The following is a 16974-nucleotide window of genomic DNA, read 5'->3' on the forward strand; positions in this document are numbered from 1 at the left end:
AAATTTAGGGTTGTTTTTTCTGTTTTTGTAAAAAGTGCCACTGGGATTTTGATAGGGATTGAACTGAATCTGTAGATCACTTTGGGTAGTGTGGACATGTTAACAATATTAAGTCTTCCAGTCCATGGACACAAGATGTCTTTCCATTTATTTGTGTCTTTAATTTCTTTCAACAGTGTTTTGTAGTTTGCAGTATACAAGTCTTTTGCCTCCTTGGTTGTTTATTTCTAAGTATTTTATTCTTTTTAATGCTATTGTAAATGGAATTGTTTTGTTAATTTCCTTTTTGGATTGTTTGTTGTATAGAAATGCAACTAATTTTTGTATTTTGATTTTGTATCCTGTAACTTTACTGAATCATAAGTGCATCTTAAAGTTATGGGCCCTGAGAAGAACATTAGGGAGTGAGCATAAATAGGAAAAGCAGCCCAAGGCCTGTCTCCACTTTCAAGGTCAGAAAGATCAGAAGGAGCCAGAAAAGGAGTCTGAGAAGAGGCCACAGTGAAGAATGAGGAGAACTGAGAAGTTATGCTGTAGATGCCAAGTGGATTATTTCAAGAGGGGTTTAGAAAGATTAAATAACCTTTCCAGGTCACAAAGCTGGCTTGGAGTCACAGCTAGCATCCAAACTAATTGTCAGATACCAGAATTCATGCTCTTAATTTCTGTGCTCTACCACATAAATCACAATCATAATGGTGATGTACCCTTCGATAGCACCAACTCCAGGTCAGATACTGTTGTGAGAGCTTTGTTTATAATAACCTGTTTATTCCTATTATCATCACCATTTTATAGAGGAGGAAACTGAGACACAGAGAGATTATGTTCAGTAACAAAGTTGCTTAGTATTTTGAACTCAGCGATCTGAGTCCAGAGTCTGCATTCTTAACTGGTATCCTGGGCTCTGTCCCTATGACTTTGTACTGCCTAAATAACTAGAGTATCATCAAGGATAATACTTCATAAGGTTGAGTAAGGAAAGCAAATTAGATTTTTTAATTAGAAAAGGAAAAGAAAACCAAGCAGTGGCAATTTTACCTTTTGCTCTGTCCATATTGATTTTTGTGCCTTCCAACCTCGAATAAGCAAGCTTATCAAGTGCTATGTGCCTTTCTTCAAGCTTGAACAAAGTACTTGCAAAGTTACTTTGTTCTTTCTCCCCCTGGAGGATGACTGAAAGCAAAATGTAGTGCTGCCTTTTAACGTATGTCAAATGAAAGCCTTGGTTTATCAAGGTCATAAAAATCTGATCAAATAAATTGAATCTCCTCCAATGGTTTTAATTTAGTCCCTCTTCAAAGTTAAATATAGGAAGGAAGCTCTTGCATCTGAGAAAGATTTGCTGCTGAAAATCATATTGCCTGGAATAATAGGTTACAACTGTGTTCTTTTATAATTTACCCTAAATTCACTTTAAGATGAGCTACAAGCATATTTATAAATTCATTGTTCCTTAAGATGTGATGACGCCTTCAGATGTCTTCTCAGTTGCTTTTTTTCTTCACCACCGTCACTTGTTTTTCCTGGACATGACCTCTGCCCCTCAAAAGGTGGCCCCCTGAATTTTTTTGTTACTACTCCACAGATTTGGCTTTTGTTCCTAAAGAAAGGTTGTACATTAAGGTTTTGGAAAAACAACTCCATGCCAGCAGGTGGGGCCATCCATGTATTTCCTCATGTTTTACCTGGCATTTCATTCCCCATTCTTCCCTGTGCCTCTCCTATTAGCTTATCTATTTTGATCTGAAAAAAATCTGAGATTTTTCCTTATCTTTACCTCATTTTGGTTTAAATTTTCAAAAGTCCAGAACCGGGCTTCCAAAAGGACATTGGTCTTGAGAACTGATCATCAGCAAAGTAGGCAGTAATTACAGTCATTTGCCACTCAGTGTCTGTACAGGAAATGTTAAAAGATCTTAAAAGATATCTCCATTGACCAACTGGAACCTGGTTCCCAGCCTTTGCCAACCGTAAGCTGCTGGCCTTGATCAGAGGAGGTAGATGACTGGGAACAAAAGGTTACAACGTGGAGAATTTCTTTTAACATTTCTTGCAAGACAGATCTGCTAATGAAAATTCCCTTAATTTTTGTTTGATTACTTAGTCCTTAAATGCTCATATGTATATTCAGGTTTTCATTCATCTTGAGTCAATTTTGAAAATGTATAAAGTGTACTAGAAAGAGGTCCATTTTCTAAGTTTTCATGTTTGTAGGCATGTTTTGTATTTTAGAATTTCTACCGTGTCAATAATTATATTCCCTTTTTTCATCCACAATTTTATCTCCACTCTGTTTTATCAATCACTCCTGCATGAGATTTTTTATTAATTTCTTCAAATAATCAAATTCAATCCCATTTATTGCTTTTTAAAAATCTCATTTGTCTCTGTTATTATCTTTATTATTACCTTTTTACTTTTCTTGATTTTTACCATGTGGTTCTTTTTCCAACTTGATCGAATGTCTAATTTTCAGTCTTTCTCATTTTCGACCACATGCTTTAAGACTAGGTTTCCCTCTAAGTAATGCTTGACTTGCACCCCACTGGTTTTGATGGGTGACGTTATCACTGTCATTCAGTTTTAAATATTTTAATTTAATTATACAAATGTTTATAATTATATTTATTCCTTTGACAAACATTATTTAGAAATTTTTTTTAACTTTCTAAACATTGGGGTAAAGAAACACTAGCTATTCATTATAGATTTCTGATTTTATCACATTTCTGACAGAGAATGTGCTCTGAACAACATCTGTTCTTCGTCTTTGTTGATTATCCATGGTAATGGCCAATTTATATAAATGCCCATGTATGCTTGAAAGGAATGTATTATTTACTCTTTGTTGAGACAGGGTTCTATATGTTTCCATTAGCTTGAGCTTGTTAATTATATAGTTCTAATTATCTGTGTATTTACTAATTTTTGTTTAAACTATAAGCTTCTGACTTTTCAAAATCTATTGTTAATTAGTATTTTTACATTCTTTCTGAATAATATAAGTACCTTAGACGCTGTGTCTCCATCTGTTCCCTGTGGGTCTGTTTCAATTTTTTTTGTTGTTTATCTTCATTTTCAATCATTCTGTCTTGTTTTTCTCAAATCTCTGGTAATTTCTGAATGTATATTGTATAAGAGAATTTTCAGAATGATTTGAGGCCTAGGAAGTTCTCTTTCTAAAAAAAGGATTTACATTTGCTTCTGGCAAGTGTCTAGGGACAGAAGCAATTCTGGATCACTTTTATCCAGGTCCGAGGACTGACATGGTTTGAAGCCAGGCTTTGGTCTCTTTGAGGGCCAGACTCTTTCTGTTTCGCCCTTATCTACAGGAAGTAGCCCTTTGAGTTTCCAGTTCAAAGTGTGGGTGATTTATTAGAGCTTTCCTTCCTTGGTGGACATGGACTTCAGTTTTTATTATCCAACTCTGTGAGGTTGTCGAAAGCTTCACTCAGTTTCTCAGACTCTTAACTGCCCTTTCTGGAATTAGCACATGCCCTTCAAAGAAAAGTTGCCCCAAATGTAAGGCTCACCTCTCATAATTTCATTTTTCTAGATTTTAGTCCTGTAGTTCTTCACTACCTTATCTCTCTAGGTTATCAAAGAGATAGTTTTTATGTACATATTTTTTGTTTTTGGTGCAAAGATTGGCATGCATTACTTAAGATCCCATTACGAGAAGTCGAAGTCCTTATGTGTACTTTTTAAAATAAATTTTATTATTGAAATATAGCATACATACAGAAAAGTGAACAAATCTTGAGTATATTACTTAAGTAGCACAGAGTTAACACACTCAATAACCCCTACCCAGTCAAGAAATATCAGCATCCAGAAGCCTGCCCAGTGTCTCTTCCTCCTTTCTTCCTCATAATTACTTTCATCTGGCTGCCTCTTACTTTCTGAAGACCTAGGAAACCAGATATTTGGCCACTCTCAGTTTAATTATGAAATGCATAGCTTTGTCCAAATCATTTCTGATTTCATTTGCTTTTTGCTTTTTAAATCTATTACCAGGATGCTTTTCTCCACTTCCGTTTCATCTTTCCTCCCTTGTGATGAGCCCTTTCAAGTCTCTTAACAACTTGTCTCTTTAGATTGTACACAGTACTTTCTTATTTTCCTATGTGTGGTTTTTAGAAACCCTTCCAAACTCATGACCATCTGCTGACATGTAGAATATGCTGTTTCCAAATGTCGTTTTATACACATTAATGAGAATATTACCCTTACTTTTATTTCTCATGTCAGGCTAGCTCTGTCCCTAATTTCCTTTCTTTAACTAGAGATGATAATAAGAAACAAATCAGGAACTTACTTGTTTGGTTTGGAATGTTCTCTTCCTCTCTCCTTGCTGTAGAGATACTGCGAAATCACAGGAAGAATAGCAGAGCCATTCATTACCTTTTGCAACTATGATCTCGAATCTCCTTTTGACCAGTATCACAATTGACTAATTGAACTTGACTTCTAAGTTCTCATTTACCACTTTCATCAGATTAATTTTGTACAGCTTAAGTACTTGATACATTGGCTGGCATCTGTTGACATTTGATAATTAATTACTTAATGGTAATCTGATAATGGTAGTTCTGGAAGTCAAGAATCAGGGACATATATGAGGTGAAACAGGAATGGCCAATCATTTTCTTTCTTTTTAAGTTAGAAATGAACTTGGCTTCTATCTCTCCTACTTCTGACTCTTGAAAATTTGGTAAATTTAATTTCTAGCATCAAAGAATCAGAATCATGGTAAAATGGGCATTTTATTTTACTTAGCCCTTTTCAGTGAGAAGTGTTGGATATTACGTACTATAAGTATAGCTTGCACTTAGCATCAGTATATGAGGTCACCAGTAAGGCCCTAGAACTCTGAGAGTTAACCAGCTGTGAGTGTATGTCTGAAGCAAGGATTTGTGAACATCTGGAACAATGTAGCACAGGAAAGGGAAAGCTAGAGGTAGAATTGGGTAATTATATATCAAGTACTGTTCTAGGGAGAAAGCACTAAGTTTGGGGGATATGTCCTCTGGAATGGGACAGATATGTTTTACCAAACTTCACCTTGGCCTGTCCGACATCTTTAATATTTTGTTAGGGTTAGGCTTAAGGTTGTTATATAAACTTGATAATGTTTATAATAATGGTAATAATTTCTATCATCTTTGAGTACTTACTATGTACCAGAAGCTGTTCCAGCTGCTTTATACACATTATCTCATCATTATAGCAACCTTATGCAACAGAGGTGTTATTACCTGCGTTTTACTGATAAGGGGACCTAAAATCTTTTCTGGGACTGTGTTCCAATGAGATGAGTTCTCTACTCAGGAAGAGCAGGTAGGCCAGACTGGCTATCCTAGTTTTATGGCTCCAGAGCTCCCTCTTCTGTTGCTCTCCCAGAATGTTTATAAGTATGGTCTCTTTCTTAGAGCTCTTGGTTCTTGTCCCCTCCTCCACTTTAAGTGGAAAAATTCTTTCTTTTGCCTTTATTGTCTTACTTCAGCCCAATTTAAATTCACTCCCATTAGTTTATCCTCACTGCAGAACTCTCTGCGGAAAGGGCACTTAGTCTGGTAAGGTTCCATAGTTCTAGGGCCCAGATTACTCCTGTACCCTACTGCAATCCTTTTGTTCTCACCATTGAAATGGACCTGCAGACCCCCCATCCAGATGGGCTGCTGCTACTCCCTCGATGATGTGGAGGTCCTTGCCTTCTCAGGAACATCATATGTTCTTCTGCTGTCCCTCCACTTCCTTCTACACAACTGAGCAGTTATAATGGGGGTTCAGTTGCTATCAGTAGTTTGTCCCTCTCTTATTTTGTCACCTAATTTTGTAATAGATATTAAAGATGAGTTTTTGGTTTGCTTTCCTGTTTCTCATTCTTTCTCTTTCTCTCTTTCAGTAAGGAAATTTGGGAGATTTAAAAAAGAAAATGAAAGACAATACTGTCACTGATTTCCTAGAATTTTTAAAATTTTTGATTACAAGATTTTGGGGAAGATCTCCCAGTGGAGTGTTAAGGTGCCCTACCCCAGCACTCTGCTTGCCAAACAACAGATGTAGGGGGAGGCAAGGGAGAGAGAGAAGAGGGAAAAGGGGGAAGGGGGAGGGAGAGTAAAGAATATGGGAGGTTAGTGAAAGAACGCAGCAGACCTACACCTTTACCCAGAGGGAACCAGCAGTCAGGCCAAATCCTAGGGGTGTGGCAAAACTCGACCTCTTTCACTACAAATCTGAAATTTAAAAGTAGTTTACTCTTCAGTGAAACAAGTTTACCCTCGGTTTCATAGATTGGAGAGGAGACTGGGAGTCAAGCCCTGGTTGTTTAAGACCAAAATAAGATAGGAAAGACCGGAACATGGCCAGGCTTCCAAGAAAATAAGGCTAATAGCAAACTGGCCTCAGAAAGAGGCCACGTGTTGGTGTTATAGTCAGTAGGCCCAGCTGAGCTGGAAATCATCCCAGCCCAGGCCCCTGTGAGATGCTAGTGTAGAAGCCTCCAAGCAATTTCAGTCCCCACATTCCAGATCACCCCTAGATGTTCAGGCTGAGGCCCAGACATCGTGGAGCAGAGACAAATCACCTGCATTGTGCTCTGTCCATATTCCTGCCCACAGAAGCCAACAGCTTAAAAAGTTGTTGGTTGTTGTTTTATACCACTAAATTTGGGTTAGCTTGTTACACAGTAGTAGATAAATCAGAATAGCCATGACGATTGGTTGAAGGAGATTAGCCATTCCAGATTGCAGAGGAGGGGTGCAGTGTAAGCAAAGGCCTTGGAAACAAGTCACCATGGCTCATGTCTACAAACTAGTGGTTACTCCAACCAAAAGAGTGGCTCATGTGGTAGAGTATAGCACCCCTGCAGGCCAAGGGGACACATCCAAGGATTACAAGTGTATTTTCCTCATCTCTTCATCCCAGCACATGAGCAGCTACCTGGTCCAGCTTCAGTAAAAGTGTACTCACCCTGAACTCTGATGCTAACAAGAGAAGCCTTTTCACCTGGTTCCCAGGGCCCACCCAAGAGGGCCAGTTAGTGTTTTATTATTTTCTCGTTTGCATATTGCCTACCTTTCCTTTATAGTTAATCCATTTATTTTTTCACAATAATTTGTTATCATTCACTTTCTTGTTTCTTTTTGTCTTTGGCATCTTTTTTGCAGCTTCTTGGTGAATGAGCGTTTGAATAATAAATTGTTTCAGCTTCTTCATTTTAATACAGTAATTGACCCTCTGAAAGCCCAGTACCATCTTTTCAGCAGTCCTACAGTATTTGACATCTACCATACTCATACAGCAGGAGGCAAACATTAATAGCCAAGTGTTCAGTTCCTTTCTTACAGGTGCCCTCCCTGGGTGCTGCTGCTCTCATTTCATTGTCATCATGGAGGTGGACCCTGAACACTGAGTCAGAATGCAGGGAGGCATCTGCCTTACTTGTCTGGATTCCCCTTCAGTGACGGTTGACTGCACTGAACCCCATTTTCATTCATAAGAGTTAATTGGCCTCTAAGGAGACTCACTTATCCCAGAGAAGTGACATACTAACTTATTGCAGGGTCTGAACATTGCCTGAGCCCTAATAAGCCCATCTTACTATACCCTCTGGTTTCTTCTGTATCTGGATTCCCTCACATAGTGTAACTCTTGCCAGCGCAGTTTGAATCTCCTTGTTTCTTCTCTTACAGACACACATATACATACATATGGAGACAGACAGACAGACATGTAACAGCACAGCAAAAGTCTAACGTTTTGTTTTATGGTCTTCCGTCATTAAGCCCCAGCAAAGACGATTCTATCCTGACAGTGTCAAATACCCAAAAGTAACTTCTTACAGTTTAATTATAGAACTGATTATAATAACTTCCAAAATGCAGGGCCTGATTGTATTACATTTTTGAAAGGTATAAAGTTGTATGATAGGACATTTACCCTCCACGTTCTTTTTTGCAACAGATATATAAAGCCAGGTCATTTTAGGTGACTGGCCCCTCAGATTAGAGAGCACAGCCAGTAGATAACCCTCCTCTGGTAGCATGTAAGTGCTGACTTAAAAAAAATCCAGGGAGCAGGAGTAAGTCTTTCCAGTCTTCACCTTCCCAGCAAGGAGGATTTTTATCCATCCAGTTGTTAAGTTTGAGATCCATAGAACTATCAAAGAGAAAACACATTGAGAGCACTTACCCATTTCATAAAGCGTGTCTACAGCTATCACTAATGGTTCTTGGCTACTAAATAAAACTCGTTATGGGTTCAGACTGGTTATCTCTATGTAGGGGTGGAAGGAAATACCTATTATAAATTTTCTCAAGCCTTCCAGCACCTCATGGCGGGGCGGGGGCAGAGCAGTGCTATAGGAGACGGAGTAGTTCTGAGAATTAAAATGGAACAGAATGATGAGGTCTGTTTTGAGGCCAAAGTAGGGGGAAAAGAGTTTTGCTTGTGCAGCCTCTGCTACAATAAAGAGGACCTTAACACGGACGGTACCCTACAAAATGTAGCTCATAATTCAAGCTGTCAGCTTAATCACACTGTTTCCTGGGTAAAGAGAAGGAGAGTTGTTTGCTGACCCCTGGTCTGCTGCCTGCTGCAGACCGCCCTGCTCTGTTGGCCTTTGTGTCGTGGTCTCCTCCTTCCCTCCTTTTTGGCATTGTGCTTTCTTCAAGTGGCCCCCTGGAAGAGACCACCCACGGGGCTGCACAATGGGGACTAAGGTAGCCACCAAAACATAGGTTTTTGTAAGACAGCCCATTAAAAGAAAAATACTATTTAACTATGTATGTGTTTGTCCTTTCTACAACTGTTTTGTGTGGCAAACAAAACCCATATACAAACTTCACTGTGGCCACACATACAGCTGTTCCAGGCATCGGATGTCAGGCTTGAGATAGTCGCTTCCAGTTTATTTTCCCGGGGCACTAATTCTTGATGCAGTTTATATTTACATGTTTGGATTTATGGTCAGGAAATTTGATATCAAACCGAAATATATTGCATTGGCTTTTTGAAACTATTATATCAGTTGTCCTCAAACTTGTTGACGTGGCATTGCTCTTGGGTGAAATTTGTCTGTAAGCTCTTTAACAAAAGTTAGCAGCCTGGAATTCGGTTCTCAATAGCCGTTTACACCTCTGTAAAAGGATTAGCTCCAGCCAATTGTTACACTGTTTAAATCTTAATTTGCATCTTTATGGAGGTAGAGCTTCTGCAGACCTCTCTGTTTCTCAATTGTATTTGTGTACCTGTGGGTGGGAGGTCACTGGAGTTTTCTCTTATGGTGAAGGTGCTAAATTGCTTTAGGATGACCAATAAGCTACACAAATTGAATTAACTTCTTGGTTTTGACTGACAACAGCCCCCCTGGTTCCCTAATTATATTTTGTAGCAGTTGTGGTCTTTGAGTACCACATGGTACATGAATGCATTCTGTTACTTCTGCTTAAACTTAAGAACCTTCATGGGTCTTAAGAGATTAAATGTTATTAATTGTAATCAACAAATTTTCTTGGGAATTAAATGTAAAAAAACAGAACTAGAATTTGATAAAGTGGTAGTTTTAAAAGTAATATTGCCTATTTAGACCATGTGTTCTTGGTTTAAAGAGCAAAGCCTTCTTGTATTTTGGAATGCAGGTAGGGTCAAACCCTAGAGGGGAAAGAAGTGGAGTTTTAGGACCAGTGTCTCTGCAGGCACTGGAATTGGAAACAAAGGTGGTTTGCTTTGCCCCTTTCCCACCTCTCGCTATATGGGTTCTTCCTAAATAACACGCTCACCACTTATGGACTACCTCTACAAATGATGCCTCTTTTTTTGCTCATTCTGAAATACAATTTCTTCCATAAAACTTTGTTGTGGATGTGACCAACTATAGCACTTTGATTCTTCAATCTCATTAAAAATACAGTAAACGTATTTTATAAAACATTTTGAAAGTAACATTAAATTATGTAAATTATGTAAGCAAACATATTAATATTTATTGTCAGTGATTACACCATTTTGAGACTGTTGTCCCCTAGAGCAGCGGTCCCCAATCTTTTTTGGCACCAGGGATTGGTGCTTCTTTGAGAATCTAATACCTGATGATCTGAGGTGGAGCTGAGGCGGTGATGCTAGTCTTGGGGAGCGGCTGCAAATACAAATGAAGCTTTACTCTCCAACCACTCACCTCTTGCTGTACAGCCCAGTTCCTAACAGGCCACAGACGGTACTGGTCTGCAGCCCCAGAATTGGAGTCCTGCCCTAGAGATAATAAAACCTGAAAGTCCAACTTATATATAGTAGTACAACTGTAACACATAAATTCTAAGTCCGCCAAAAGATAACATGCACAGAAATTTGTGAAAGTTATCTGGTAGAGTTAAGGAAAAGTTTATTTTCTGTAGCCCTTATACAGGGTTATTTTTGCCAAGAAATAATTCTGTTTGTGATATTGAAAGAAAAAGCATAGCAACTTTTCTAACTCATTAAAACAAAAAAAAAAAAAACAAAAAACAAACAAAAAAAAACCATTAGCCCGGAGCGGAGTTGTTTTCTTTTAAATTATCTTCTAAATTCTTTGTGACTGAAAGATGAAAATGAAGCGAGAAAGCAATTACTTTAAAATTTAGCCCCTCAAAATGTATTTATTGTATGCTTTAACTGTTATTAGGTAAAATAAAATATGTCTTTAAAGTGTCATTTGTGTTTCTAGCGATTATTTGTCATCCAGCAGGTTTATCCTCCTGTTGGACTTTACAGAGAACAAACTGATGGTAGAGCCCAGCGTGTTGGTGCCAGGCCAGTCCATACACTCCCAGGAAAGACTGGGCCTGGGCTTGGCAGACTAATGTCCCCCAGCTGGAATTATTTTGGTAGTAATGCAAATAGAAGACATGAAAGAAATTGAGGTTTTGAATTCTAAAATAATTAGTGTTTCTATAATAGTCTAATTGTTAGCTCTATACAGTGTGTGAATTATTTAACGAAGTTATTTTCAGCAAAGGATTGATGGATATTTTGCAAAGTAAAGTCTGATATCACGTGGGGGGATAACTCTTAGAAATTCTTAGCACAGATTGGCTCATCTTTTTGTTACTGGAAAGGTTCTCGTCTTGTTCCACATGAAAGAATTTAAGGATAAGATGAACAGCTGGAGAGCGTGGGGGTCCAGTGACCAGATTCTTGTCCTGTTCTGCAAGAAAGAATCCCAGGTCAAGGCAAACAGCAAGCAGGAAAGCTTAAGATTTATTAAAGCGAAAGTACATACTCGAGTGGGGTGCAGGCTTACTCGAGAGAAAGAGAGAGCACAAGATGACTGGGTTTTGAACTTTTTTTGTTTTCCCTGGAGGCAGAGCCTGGGAAAACCTAGTGCTGAGGTAGCCTCCGTGTCGCCACCCAGTAGGCGGGGAGCTTGGGTTCCTGCTTTTCTTCCGCATGTGGTGTTTCCAGAACTGTCATGGTGGCGTCAGGGACATGATGGGAGCTGTGGTATTCGCAATGTGGCTGAGATTATAATGATATAATTAGCCAAGGTCATGCCTCAGCCAAAGATGGCGTCCAGGCTGGAAAAGACCAATTTGGGCTTATTCTTGCCCCGTGGACCACCCCTCCCCGCCTGCCAGGTCTAAAACAGGGAGAAATCTGAAGAAGAAAAATTTTCCAGAGCCTATCCTGGAGGGGGAGGGAGTATCCCTGCACTCCCTGTCCTGTCTCATTTTCACCAGACAAGATTCTGACTTAATCTAGAGTAGACCATGAGCTTCGTGCAGACGATGCTTGTGGCCACCTTCTTGGTCACTTGTTGCCACCCCTGGAAGCCCTGGACTGGAGTAATACTCACGTACAAAAACAGACTGTAAAAATAGGTATGTCATGACTTTTTCTAATCTAGGTTTAAATCTTGGCCTGTCGTTCAACATGTAGTGTTGTTAAGTGTGTCTTCAGCATTGTGCTGAGTACTATATGGAACTTAAAGTAAAAATTCAGAAGTCTGATTGCTGTTCTAAACAAGCTTTTGGTCTTGTTGAGAAGACTAGGCAGACATAACTAGAATAGTACAGATAGGATGCTGTCTATATTGTGCTAAAGGATTTCAGGGATAGGAAAAATCCTGTGAATGAGGTAGTCAGAGAAGCTCCTAGACAAAGTGTAAGATGAGCTAGTCTAAGTAAGCCTTATGTTTGGATTGATCAGATAGGAAAAAAACAAAGGTTATCTGGCATTTGTCCTGCCTGGACCATCAGGTATTACTGAGCACTGGCATGCCCCCGATACTTTTGGGGGTGGTGGTGAAAGGAGATGTAGATTTAGGCAACAAGGGGTGCATTGTCTATAAACAATAATAAAACTACTAAAACTCAGTCTGCTTTCTCTTACCATCGTTCCTAAGAATAGCAGAGATAAACTACTCCTCCCCGGAGGGAGGCTGCTCTCACTATAACACGCTACCCCACCTCACCTTGGTACACCAGCATTAGCAAGTGTCTACTAAGTTCCACTGTTGTACTAGTGTTTTAGAGGAGGTACAAAAACACCAAGACCGGGTGGATATACTACCAGGTCAGGATGTAAGACTAAAGGTCTAAGCTGGAGACCTAAGCCAGCAGATGGACATTGTTTGTCAAGCATGGTATTTAACCTTCTTTTGAATTAGTTGTCACATTTTTAAATTTGGGAGATATCATATAAAAATAAAACTTGTCATTGTGGATTTCCGGCTTCTCTTAAAAACTAGGAAGATCTAGCGTTACTGAGACACGGTCTCCACAGTGGGAGGCTAGGGTTACTGGCCATTTGAGGGAGGCACGTGCCCCAGCTTTCTGCATCCTCACCCCACCAGCCATAGGCACTGAGTCCTCCCTGGCTGCTGCACCTGGAATGACTGTTTCTCCTCTGCCACCCCACCACTGTTCTCATACTTACACATTCTTCTTCTATCATATAGAGCATCACCAGTCTCCTGGCTGGTCTTAGCATCTCAGGTCTCTTTCCTCACCAATTCCATCCGCGCACAGCTGCTAGGCCAGCCCTCTCAAAAACAATGCTTTCAGGGTACCAGCATGGCTCAGAAATCCACAAGGTGTATTGCTGTTTTCTCACTAGAGCTCCATATCAATTTTATTTCCCATTACTATCTTATAACCACTAACAGAATCCCTCACCTGGCCAGACTTAGCCCCTTGCTAGTCCCCACTCCCCTCTTCCTCTGGCATTTCCTGTCACTTTTGCCTGAGCTGCTCCTTAGCTTGAAATATCTCCCCCTCTGTCTAAATCCGGTCTGCCCAAATTCCTCCTCCTTAGTCAAGCCCCTGGCACCACAGAGCTCTCAGTTTCTCTACCACCTCATAATTCCTGATTGTCTTCCTATTAATTATGAGTTCTCCTTTACTGCTCTGAAATTAGCTCACCTCAGGCTGGCTTATCTTTCTCTTCTTAAGGTCAGGCTATTATTCTGTGAGTTGAGTGGTAACAAGATAAAGCCTTCCAAAAAGAATTAGGACCCAGATTTTGCCTGAGAAAAAGAGGTATTCACAGGTACTGTAAGTCACAGAGGCCAGGAGTCTGGAAGGTTCAGGGCAGTAGAGCTCAGGAGTAAAGGAAGGACCCAACACAGGATCTAGCCCAGAGACTAAGAACCCAGGCTTAGAGTTTAAGCACGAGTGTAAGACTTAGCAAGGAGCTAGAGCACTGACAGGGTGGCCCAGAGTCCAGAACAGGGCTTGAACTATATTTCCTGCCGAGGGTAAAAGCCTGCTTCAGAGTGGGCCTGAGCCTGCACTTGTCACTCACCCTCAAGTAGATGGACAGAGTGTGTCTATTTCGTCCTTGTGATATGAGGCACATGGCCATTAAATAGATCCAGTAACTTAACCAACTGTAGTACAAATTAGTAATACTTTGCTAGTTAACATATTGCTTTATAAGTTGTTTTATTTTCTTTTTATGTGTTGAATATTCCCAGCTTCATACACGATCAGCTCCTTAAAAGATGTAATACTATTTTATCTTTGGTATCTTCTTCCATAGCTTTTTAGAATCATTCTTTTCCCCAAATGGACATTTTTTAAAAGGAAGTTAGTAACCAAATTCTTTAGAGGCTACTATGATACCATGATAAACCTAACCTAAAACAGTGGCTAAATCATAAGATTTATAAGTCTCTCAATAGACTGGAAATAGATAAAGAAAGCTAAATCCCTCTTTCCATACCTTCTTGTTCTTACTAAGAATAACAAAAGTGTTATTACAGTGGGATCTAAATGAAGAAATAATAGTCATTTTTTCTACATTCAGAAATAGAATATGTAACCTGTATATACTTCAGCTAGCAGTTTTCAATTTCTTAGCAGTGACAATTTAAGTAAATTTTATATGAGTCATGGAGACCTCACTTTGTTATGATTGACAATATAAAATTAGCCTTTTCTGCTGTTAAGATTATCTAGCATTCCTATCACAATGTGAAATGAGATTGCACAGCTGTGGATTTGAACATCACTAAGCCTTCAAAGGGTTAAAAGTTACTTTCTCTGATGATTTTAAAACTGCCACATACATACAAACAAGTTTTTCAAACTTCCCTGTTTTACATCTTTGTTGAGAGATAGTCTAGTTTTTGCATTTTTATGTCTAGATTATATTACAGATATATTTCAATAAACCACGAAGAACCACCATAGATTCTAGAAGCTGGCCGTTTGTGCTTAAATAAACATCTCATGCAGCACCTGTTTTCTTTTATAGGCTCTATAATCACAGTGACATTCAGAAAGAAGACCTTGAAGACTGTGGAGCAGCTGTCCTTCACCAGCTTCCGAGACTCGCACCTGGGAGTGGCGGCAAAGAAAAACAAGTCAGGTATTACTATGGTAAAACTGCCGCTGTGGTGAGGTGGCTGTACTTGTTCCCAAATTCTTCCACGAAAAGGGTTGCAGAGTTGCAAAACGCTAGCCCACATGATCAGCACTGGGGTAGACACTCGTAGTCATTGGTTTAACATTTTTATGGACTTCACCATCTACTTCTTTGTAAATATATTTGTTTCTAATTGTTAACTGGATATATCCATTCAGCCCCTGCTTATAGCAAAGTTTTAAGGGCTTACTTAGCAGGAAGGAACACAGGTAGCCTTTAGCATGCCTTGGAGAACAACCAAGCATATAACCCAGTATAGCCACCACCTGGAAGGATGTCCTTGGCAGCTCCAAACCCTAGATGTATTCCTAAATTTCCAAGGTCATGCTAGTGATAACAGGCTCCCAATCTAGAAGATACAGATACTGTTCTACAAGAATGTTACCTGCACCAGCAGCATCAGTAAGATCCAGGAGCTTGCTAGAAGCACACCTTCTCAGGCCCTACCCAGGATCCACTGAATCAGGAATCTGGGGTGTGGGGCCCAGCCATCTGGCTTTTAATGAGCCCTTAAGGGAACTCTGCTCCCTCAAGTTTGAGAGCCACCACTCAGAGGATATGTCTTAAATGGCCATAAAGCTGCAACGAGAGAGGCGTTTATTTGCAGGATAGTTAGCATATGAACCATGATTGTTGAACATTCTTCCTAAGTCAGTCAGAAATCTTTTCCATATCCTCTGCCCACCTTTTAGGCAATCTGAGTTTCTTTCCATGGCCTCAGAAGCTTTGTGGCATCTGAGCAACTTATTGAGTTTATAAAATCATAAATGTGTAATATGCGTAATGGTTTGTTCAGTGCTGTCACCTGGTAAGTGCGTAATTCACGTTGCATGAATGTTACCAGTGTCCTAACCCTGATTTTTATTTTAAGGACTAACTATATTTCCTCTTATTAAAATACATCCCTACCATTTACTAGGAAAGAACAAATTATTACTCAAGCCTGATCACCGGATGAGTATCTGTGAAAGCCCATCTGAAAGGACCCCTTTTGGGGCTTTCGGTCTAGTTATCTTACATTCAATGTCATTTTCTCTACCTTTAATGTGCCACGTAGGCTGTTTCATGTTAATGATATAAATAGAAAGGAAACATGATTTTCTTTAGACTTGAGTTCAGCTTAAGTCTAGTGGATATTAGATCCCATCAAGGAATGAGAAGTCAGAATAATGATCTCTACAATGACCTTGTCACAAGAAACTTGGCTAATCATATGGTTCCATTTCACAGACTACAAAATGAGGTTTGCAACTCATGAATATGTTTACAGTACCTTCCGCATCTGTACTAGCGATCTCCAAACTATGGAAAATGCTAGAAATTACCTTCGTGGTCATTAGCTTTTCAACTTAAAACAGTAAAGGTCAATGCAAGAAAATCCTCTTTTATGTTTTTTATCATGTGAAATAAAAATTCTGTTTTACAAGGTGGTGGGAGAAGCTGGCTGGGAAAGAGTCTTTGTACTCTGTAAGGCATTTGGTAACTATGTGTTGTACGGTTCTTTACTCAGACCCCTGTTTCTTTCTTAGTGCCTTTTGTATCTGTTGACATACTATTTCACATAAACCACAGTTGTGGTATGTGACCTAGAAAGCATATATGCATTTATAATTCTCTGTGAAAACTTGTTAGACTAAATGATTCATTGTGTGACTCTCTTAACCTGGGCTGCCAAACTCTGATTGTGGATAAGATATATCTACATCTACTAGACTAAAGTTTGTTATAGTTTCTCAACATGCATAATAAAGCATTGATTTCCATTCCATTTCCATTGCATTTTATATGACTATTGATCTACAGTTATATATAAATCAGCCTTCCATAAGAAATGATCCTTGTTTATGACCAACACAAATTTTAAAATTAATATCTAGAGCTTTCAAGACTGTTTCTTTACCACAATCATTTTTTAAAGCCAGATAAAGAAGTCAGGAATGGTTACTAAGGTCAATGTTTTCTTCTTTTACAATTAGAATTGCCCCATGTGTGACTGGGGATGCTGATTAATGCACACTGATTGTTGCTGGTTCACTCTCTTGCCTCGGAAAAAGTGCCAGAGTG

At 39.3% G+C, this 16974-nt stretch overlaps 1 protein-coding gene across 1 annotated transcript in view; it reads left to right on the top strand.

Annotated features, from left to right (window-relative positions):
- The window catches only part of KIZ (kizuna centrosomal protein), a 135815-nt gene that overhangs the window by 48118 nt on the left and 70723 nt on the right, over positions 1-16974 (top strand). Inside the window, exon 7 of the mRNA XM_023536822.1 lies at positions 14740-14853. Coding sequence (XP_023392590.1) covers positions 14740-14853 — 114 coding nt within the window. The remainder of the gene's footprint in view (positions 1-14739; positions 14854-16974) is intronic.

This window comes from Pteropus vampyrus, unplaced genomic scaffold (assembly GCF_000151845.1).
Source record: "Pteropus vampyrus isolate Shadow unplaced genomic scaffold, Pvam_2.0 Scaffold7, whole genome shotgun sequence".
Lineage (NCBI taxonomy): Eukaryota > Metazoa > Chordata > Mammalia > Chiroptera > Pteropodidae > Pteropus > Pteropus vampyrus.